The sequence below is a fragment of the Anomalospiza imberbis genome, chromosome 3 (genome assembly GCF_031753505.1).
Source record: "Anomalospiza imberbis isolate Cuckoo-Finch-1a 21T00152 chromosome 3, ASM3175350v1, whole genome shotgun sequence".
Lineage (NCBI taxonomy): Eukaryota > Metazoa > Chordata > Aves > Passeriformes > Viduidae > Anomalospiza > Anomalospiza imberbis.
In genome coordinates this window covers 114,454,630-114,463,341 of record NC_089683.1, presented here as the reverse complement: position 1 = coordinate 114,463,341, position 8,712 = coordinate 114,454,630, and the positions used below count along the sequence as shown (strand labels likewise).

Below are 8,712 nucleotides of genomic sequence, written 5' to 3'. Positions count from 1 at the left end.
GGTCCCGCTGGGTCCCGTTCGGTCCCGTTCAGTCTCGCTGGATCCCGTTCGGTCCCGCTGGATCCCGTTCGGTCCCGTTGGGTCCCGTTCGGTCCCGCTGGATCCCGTTCGGTCCCGTTCGGTCTCGCTGGGTCCCGTTCGGTCCCGTTCGGTCCCGCTGGATCCCGTTCGGTCCCGTTGGGTCCCGTTCGGTCCTGTTCGGTCCCGTTCGGTCCCGTTCGGTCTCGCTGGGTCCCGTTGGGTCCCGTTCGGTCCCGCTGGGTCCCGTTCGGTCCCGTTCGGTCCCGTTCGGTCCCGTTCGGTCCCGTTCGGTCCCGCTGGGTCCCGTTCGGTCCCGTTGGGTCCCGTTCGCTCCCGCTGGGTCCCGTTCGCTCCCGCTCCCGCCGCTCCCGCTCCGTTTCCAGGGACGCCGCGCGCCCGCCGCTCCCGCCGCCCATTGGCCGTTGCATAGCAACCGGCCCCGGCCGCCCCCGCCGTCGCGCGTCGCTGGCGTCATCGCGGCGCGCCGCAGCCCGCGTGCCATGGCGGAGGTGAAGGTGAAGCCGGAGGTGCCCGATCCCATGGACATCGAGAGCAGGTGCTGCGGGCCGGCATGCAGGCTGCCGGGCGGGGGTGCCTGTGGAGGCCGCGAGGGACGGGCTTCGCGGCTGGGGGCAGCTGGCGCGGCGGGGCCCTGTCGTTCAAGACCTGAGGGGGGTGGTTCGGCGCCCGAGTGTTTAGCAGGAAATGGATGCTGAAGCGGAGGGCTGTTAGGGACACGGAGGGTTTCGTGCTGGGAGGTGCTGTGGGGGCAGTGAGGGTTGGGTCAGGTCACTTTCGGCTGTCCCGGGGTTTTCCTGGTGTTGGAAAGGGAAATGGTGCACAGGGAGCTGGGGCCGAGCTCCCTCAAGAAGCGGTTGGTGGATGCTTTTGCCCTGAGTTGCTCTTGCCGCTCTCCTCCATCTGGCTCCGGTGCTGCTTGGATGCAGCAGAACATGACTTCTGAAGCTGCTGCTCTCCTCCTGCAGGATCCTTGAGCTGTGCCAGCAGTTCCCCCACGGCATCACAGACCAGGTGATCCAGAATGACATGCCTCACATGGACGCTCAGCAGAGGGCTGTGGCCATCAACAGGCTGCTCTCCATGGTAGGGACAGCCCACCTTCCTCATCTTCCTCAGCACACACGGAACCACGAGGCCCATTAGGGACTGGGAGTTAATTAGCTGAGAGAAGAGCAGGGCTGTGAGCCCATGCTCTCACGTGTGGGGGTATTCTCTGAGCCCCCACAAAATCCCAAGCGTGTGGATTGCTCTGAAGGCACGCAGGTGAAACCTGCCAGGGCTGTCACTGCAGGAAAGGATCAGCTGGCAATGAGAGTGAGCGTTGATCCGTGCTTCATGCACCCTTGTGCTTGTCCAATGCTTTCCTCTTCAAAACAGGAGATAAGGCCTTTGCCTGGCCACAGGCACGCAGAGCAGGACAGTCTCTTTGTGTGGCTGAGAGATGCCAGTAATTTGCTTCTAAGAGTCGCTGCCCATCAAAGTTGGCAGCTTTCCAGTGACGGCCACTTAGTAAAAAGCAGAACTTTGCTACTGGAGCTTGGACTTGTTCCAGGGCTCCACCGTGGCTTCTGGGCTGCCGTGCAAGTGAGTGCTTTGGTGGAAACTGAGAGCAAAGTATACAAGAACTTGATGTGCCTTGTACCATGTGAAAGTCAGGAGGAATAACAGGAACTGTGTAGATGTTGTGGGAAGGGCCAGGAACTGGTTTTTATTTCTGATAGCTGATGAGAAGTGGAAATTTGTTGGGGGAAAAAAATATCCTCAAGGCTGTTATTGTTTCCAGTGGTTAGAAACATTAGTTTTTATTTTTCTTTATTTAGTTGACATTAAGCAATGTTTTTGTTTTAGAATTTCAGAATATTTTTCTAAAACACCTTCTGAAACAAGCTGTTTGAAGGAAAGTAAATGCATGGTGCCCATCTCTCCTAGGGGCAGCTGGACCTTCTGAGGAGCAGTGCAGGTCTCCTGTACAGAATCAAAGATTCCCAAAATGCAAGGTAAGCCTGTGTCTGCTGGGTAAGGATGTTTGGAACACAATTCTTTAAAACAAATCAAACTTCAATTCTTGCTTAAAACAAATCAAACTTCTTTCAAATGTTGGACCTTTCAGAAATCCTGGTGTCTGTCTTGTTTTACAGTAAAATGAAAGGTTCTGACAATCAGGAGAAGCTGGTTTACCAAATCATAGAGGATGCAGGCAACAAAGGTACTTTAAATTATGATTGGAATGGTACTGACTCTGTTTGCTGATGGGACCATTCCAGTCCAAAGTCACAAGTGCTTGCCCAGACAATACAAATGTAAAATCTAATACCCCATACCTGCTTGTTTTTCCCCAATACCTTCCATTCCTTCCCTTCTGCTGGGAGGGGCGGGCAAGCAGCCCAAGCAGTGTTCTGATGTGACTTTTGGTTGGTATATATGGAAAGAAATGGTTTCTTCTATTTATTTCTGTTCACTTCTCTGTTTTTAACAGGTATTTGGAGCAGGGACATTAGGTACAAAAGCAATCTGCCTTTAACAGAGATCAACAAGATACTGAAAAACTTGGAAAGCAAGAAACTAATTAAAGCAGTTAAATCTGTGGCAGTGAGTATTTTGTGACTTTCTTTTTAACAATTTCAAACATCTGCTGCATGCTTTGTATGCTTTTAGCAGGGGCCTGGGGCAAGAGAAACCTCATTTTGCCTCCAGCTTTCTCTTTGGCTGTGCACCAGGGTTTGACTCGGTGCCTTTAGAGTGCAGGTTTGAGGTGCAGCAGATACTGGCTCCACAGGTCAGCTTCTCTGCCGCCTGTCTTCACTTTCCTGGTTCTCACTGGGGGTGGAGAAGTTGGACATAGCAAAGCAGTAGCTTTTTTGTGTTCATGTGAAAGATGCTGGCTCCATCTAGTCTTCCAACACTACGTTATAAAATGATGAGGAATCAAAATGGGTCGATCTTCTCTTTATCTCTTTTGTTGCCTGAGGGTCAAGCAGGTTAAGGGTAGCTGGAGTCAGGTGGATTGCTGTGCCTTGGGTACAGGAGTAATAAAGCTCTTCTGCTTGTATGCTCCTTCCTTGTGAGGGAAGGAATTCGTTGCTGAGAGCTGTACATCTCCCTCCCACAGGCGTCCAAGAAGAAGGTCTACATGCTGTACAACCTGCAGCCCGACCGCTCCGTCACTGGAGGGGCCTGGTACAGTGACCAGGACTTCGAGTCTGAGTTTGTGGAGGTGTTAAACCAACAGTGTTTTAAGTTTCTGCAGAGTAAGGTGAGTGCCAAAGCCACCTGCCATTTGTTTTGTAAACAGGTGCCTGTCAAGGCTCAGCTTTTCCGTAAGTGTTGGCCATTGTTGCAGCTAGATTGGCAAATCCGTACTGGGCTATTATTTTTGTCACAGTAGGTGTGATGGTGTTGTATTTAATGATGGATATTTTTTCACCCTGGGCAAGGAGGGAAGCCTTTTATCCCCGAGGTCCAATGACAGGCTGTCCTAGGTAACCCAAAATTGTGTATTCCTTATCTTCTGTGTGCCAACCTGCCCAAGAGTATTGCTGTCCCTAAGACCCAGCAACCCGGGAAAGAGGAACTTGTGTGTTTTATCCTGGAAGGAGGGGTGCAGGATCCCTTTAGAGGGAAACCATGGGGGGAGCGCTTTTGTTCTCCCTGGGTGCCCGAGGGGATTGCCTGGGGCGGGTCTCCAAGTCCATACCCGAGAAGCTGCTCCAGAGGGAATTTTGCAACACCTTTTCCTGCCGAGGAGGAGTCGGACCCTCTCTCCACCGTTTTCCAGCCGCCTGCCGTTTGTTTGTCCAGGAGGGGGCGGCCCTGCAACTTGCCGCAGGAAGTTTTTTCTAGCAACTTGGGAAGTTTTTTCTAGCTTTTTTGGCAGCATTGGAGCCTTTTGGCCAAAAATTGTTTTAAATAAATAAAATTGTCCAAGTTTTGTTTTGTCCCTGTCCCCCTCTGATTGTTGTTTGTGGAAGTTCTGGAACCACAGAGGCTGTTATCTTTTATTGGATATTTTTTCCCTTTCTATCTTCTCCCAGTTTGTCTCTTATTGGTGGAAGAAGATTGGTTAAAACTCAAGGGGAGATAACTCATTTTGGAGTCTCCACCCCGTATAACTGTCTTAAACTAAGACACAAACCAGGCAGCAAACACCAGAGGACCAGAAAATCTAGGAAAAACCACTGTGGTTTCTGCAAAGCACCTCATTTCTGAGAGGGTGAAAGGCAGCAGTCAGTGAGGTAGCTCTGCCTAGAAGACAATTGACCCTGGTTCATTAAATATGTCTGCAGATTCTAGCATGTGTCTATTCCATTACAATATATTTTGTATATATTGCTCTAGGTTCAGCAGAAACTTTTTTTTTTTTGTCAACAAAATGCCAAATGCTGGTATTTCTTCATATTAATCTGAATTACAGTGTAAATTTTATGTCATTTATTATAAAGTTATATTTGATTGTGCACGGCATTGTCTCACATACACCAGTCTTAAGAACGTGGCTTTAAATGCTAAACATGTCCCAGAAATGGAAAACAGGTTTTGTTTTTGAGTCTGCCTGAAACTGAACCACGAAGGAGGCTCTTGGCAGTGAGTGCTGACTAAGTAACCTTTGCTTTTTCTCAGGCAGAGGCAGCTCGAGACAGCAAGCAGAACCCCATGATACAGAGGAACAGCTCGTTTGCCTCATCCCACGAGGTGTGGAAATACATCTGTGAGCTGGGCATCAGTAAGGTCAGAACAGCTTCATCTCACTACTGTTCAAATTGGCAGTGCGTGATGAGCTCTAGGAGCTGGCTACTGCAGACTTGCTGAAGGTCTCATAAGTGTCTTAGCACCCCCCAGCTTGTGTAGTGGAGGTGAGCTTTGGGGCTTCATTGCTTTCTGGGGAGGGTCATTGATACTGCCTGGCGTACAGCATAGCTTGTGCACGTGGGTTTTCAAAAATGTGTAAAAAAATTAGCATTCACATCCTTGTCAACTGTCTCGGCTGCTTTAGATTTCATAATTTCTCTTAGGTTTACATATGCACTTCAAGGAATTTTAGGGGAGGGAAAAAAAGAAGGGGAAAAATACCCCACCTTTACTGGTCACCATCAACAAGTATATCTTTAGCAGTCTTGTCTTTTTCTTCTTTCACAATTGTTTTCCTGCAAAACTGGAACTGTATTGTGCTAGGCTGATGGAGACATCTCAGGTGCACAGGGAAGTGCTTTTTGGTAAGACCAAGGCTAGTGCAAATCAGAAGAGCTCAGGAGGTAGGAGATATTAGTATTTGCTTTTCTTTTCGCATATGCACAACTCCATAAAGTTCCCAGTGAGTCTGGTGTCTTTTTCCGAACTAGGTTAGAACTCTATGGATTTGTTACTCATGGTGTTTGCTCCTCTCCTCCTTGCAGGACTCACTGGCATGCATCTTTCCTAATGTCTGTTTCACAAATGGTTTCTTAGGTAGAGTTATCAATGGAAGACATTGAGACCATCTTGAATACTCTGATCTATGATGGCAAAGTGGAGATGACCATTATTGCTGCCAAGGAGGGGACAGTGGGCAGCGTGGATGGGCAGATGAGGCTGTACAGAGCTGTTAGTCCTCTCATCCAGCCCACTGGATTGGTCAGGACACCCTGTGGACTCTGCCCTGTGAGTAACTAATTCTGTGTATCATTGGTGGTGCATGCAGCTCCTGAGCACAGGCCTGCAGTGGCCAGCTGGCACATGGCAAGTTCTGCCCACAAGTCAGCCTCAGGGCTAAGCCAGCTGTGCTTAAAAGCTGCCCCTGAGGCCTTAGCTGTGGGGTAACAGGCTCTCTCTTTGGTCTGAACACCTGCTCTGCCAGGTGTTCCCCACTTCCAACCTGTCTCTTTACTGGACTGTATGTGAAAGGATGCTGTCAAGTGTAGCCTTTCCCAAATTGTGTTATTGTATTTCTGATCCTAGGTTTGCTTGTGTTTTTATCAAGCTAAATTATTTCTGTCTAGCTTTTGGTCTCTCCTCCCTGGACGTGAACTGGCTTGTAGGTAAAACTTGCCAGCACGTCCCTTTGTGGTGGGATCCGTTTTTCCCTTCTCCCTCGGAGCTGCCATAAGACTTCCTAGGTTTTGGCCTCTGTTAGACTAATGCTGATCTACTGGGAAAGAAGCAGAAAACCTGGGAGCATGTTACACACAGCAAGCACCATCCAACTGGACGTAATTACTCTGCTGACACGGGGCTTTCTTTTGCAGGTTTTTGATGATTGTCATGAAGGTGGTGAGATTTCTCCATCAAACTGTATTTATTTGACAGAGTGGTTGGAGTTCTAACGTGAAAGAAAACTGGAAACTGGATTCATCCTTCACAGCCAAAGTGACAAAGCAGCTTGCTTTTTTTAAAAGCAGACTTGGGAATCTGTAAGCAACTTCAGGACATGGAGTGACAAACCAGCCCTGATCAGTTGTGTGAACTATCCTGGGAGTGGACTGGAAGTGGAGTCAGTGCTGAAGATCAAGGCTGAAGTGGAAATGTAGATCCATTCTTCAACCAAAACTGGAGATGGCAACTAAGGTGGTTAACAAAACAGATTTCTAAGCAACAGTTCAAAATAAAGTGCAAACGAGGTTGAGACATTTTAGTCTTAACATTTATCAGTCCCTCCCAGCTGATCAGAAAATCGTGCAACAAGTGGTACCAAGAATGAGATCCCAAATTTTGCTTTCAGATTAATGCTACTGATGGATACTTAAGTTCTAAAGCTGACACTTTTCTCCCACAACAGCTTCCATCTAATTGAAGAACATGAATCTGATGTGGGAAAGGTTCTGAATATGTCAGACAGACACTGAGTATGTCAAACACTTACTGGTTCTTTATTATCTTTCTTACCTGCTTATTTATCATTAAACCCCTGATTTTTCTTATGTACATCTGTGCTTCATTTCCTGTGTTTCTGCCTGGTGATGCATCTGCTGTATTTATTCCTTCATCATCAAATTTCTGGTGGTGTGTTCTGCAGCTGTGTCACGTACATGGATGTCTCCACTGAAATTTTGAGTAGAGGTGTTCTGGGAAGATACGTTTTCCACAAGAGAAAGGGTTCCTCTGGCCTGATGATACAGAGGAAATGTTTATAGATTCCAGCATGCAGAGTAGCAGAGGGCTGGAATGGCACACCAGGAGACAGGGTGGGGTGCACAGGGTCTGTGCACAGACAGGCTGGCTCCTGTACCACTTGCTGCCTGTGGCTTCAGCTGGCTCTGGCCAGGCTGGATCTCTCCACAATTACTCCGTATCTTCACAATGCTCTGCCAGCATTGGGGAACAATCAGGGCGTCAAGCACAACACAGGGCATGTTGCATCTGGCTATTTTCAAGTGTGCCTGGTGAAAATAAGCCCTTTGGACACTGTGTTGGGAGGGTGGTGGGAAAGCACCTCTGTGGCTGAGTTAGCAGCATCCTGGGTAACCTGACAGAGGGTTAATGTAGATTTTGGAACAGTTTACCTCATAAGGGTAAGAGACTTTACCTCAGCATTTTCAATACTGTCCAGGAGTTTGCACTTTCTAAAGGAAGTCTGGATCACATATGAAAGTGTTCAAATCTTGCTTGATTTCCATTTCCCTTCTTACAGCGTGGATGGAGGACAGAAGCTAATGAGGGTGCTGTACAAAGAATAAAAAAACCTCCCATGGCTCCTGTCCCATGCAGGGAGGGTATGGATCCAGAGGCAGAGGCTCCTCGTGTGGGAGTGTGTACTGCAGCAAACAATGAGCACTGATAAGCTGGCAAGGCTGGGGAAGGACTCTGATTGTCCCAGCGAGGTGAGCACCCGCAGCAGGCTCTCCTTTCTCCGGGTGAAAGGGATGCATATCTCTACAGAGGCAGAAGGGCTCTTAGGAAAGAGATGTGGGGGTGAAATGATTGAAGCTTCATTCTCCCTCTGCCCCCTTTAACCACTCAGCACAGAGAAGCCAAGGGGAAAATGCTGCTCTCTTCCCTGGAGGGCGCCTTGGATCAGACATCCTGTATTCCAGCCAAGGTGATTTCATTGAGATGTGGGGCTGGGGTTGTCTTTGTCTTCCTGTCTTCAAAGGGGACCTGACACAATGGGGTCCTGAGCCTGCTGCTGCAGAGATAACACAATGTTTGTGCTCCACTGCAACTAGAAGATAACTTCCAGGGAAACAACAGGGCTTTATCATGCAGGTATGTCACTTTATAATCACATTCGTTATCAATAAGAAAAAGGAGAGAAAGCTTCTCCTCAGTGAACAGTTTCAGGAAATAGACAGATGGTTTATGAAGCTCTTTAAATTTTGGCATTGTGTTTATCTGGCTTAGATGACCTTTGTGGTATCTGAAACTCTTAGCGTTGAAGCTGTAACAAGACTTTTCGTATTTGGGGAAAAAGTGCCTATAAGGGAAAAGTAATTTCAATTTAGTTTCTTACAGATAGGAATCTGTCTGATCTATTTCTCCATGAATCAGAGAAATGATCTTTCTGTCACTCTGGTTCTTCATGAACCTGGCTGATCTATCAGCCTGACATTCTTATCTGAAAAGGGAGTAAATGCTAAAAGGTAGCATTAATGGTGTCCTAAGTTTTGTCAGCCTTCCCCTTGGCAGAGCTGTCCCTATTCCAAACTGGTATGAAATGTAATGTTCTGAGGATGCTACTATAGTAGCTCCAGTACTCAGTGT

The 8,712-nt window shown here is 48.1% G+C and overlaps 1 protein-coding gene across 1 annotated transcript; it reads left to right on the top strand.

The window, feature by feature from the left end:
- The first annotated feature begins 481 nt into the window (after positions 1 to 481).
- Positions 482 to 6,936, top strand: POLR3F (RNA polymerase III subunit F). The gene is made up of 9 exons (XM_068186614.1): positions 482 to 577; positions 1,008 to 1,125; positions 1,972 to 2,039; positions 2,181 to 2,248; positions 2,519 to 2,631; positions 3,152 to 3,295; positions 4,660 to 4,767; positions 5,485 to 5,676; positions 6,261 to 6,936. The coding sequence occupies exons 1-9, from the start codon at positions 522 to 524 to the stop codon at positions 6,336 to 6,338; spliced, it is 945 nt and encodes a 314-aa protein (XP_068042715.1). The 5' UTR covers positions 482 to 521; the 3' UTR covers positions 6,339 to 6,936.
- Positions 6,937 to 8,712: the final 1,776 nt, after the last annotated feature.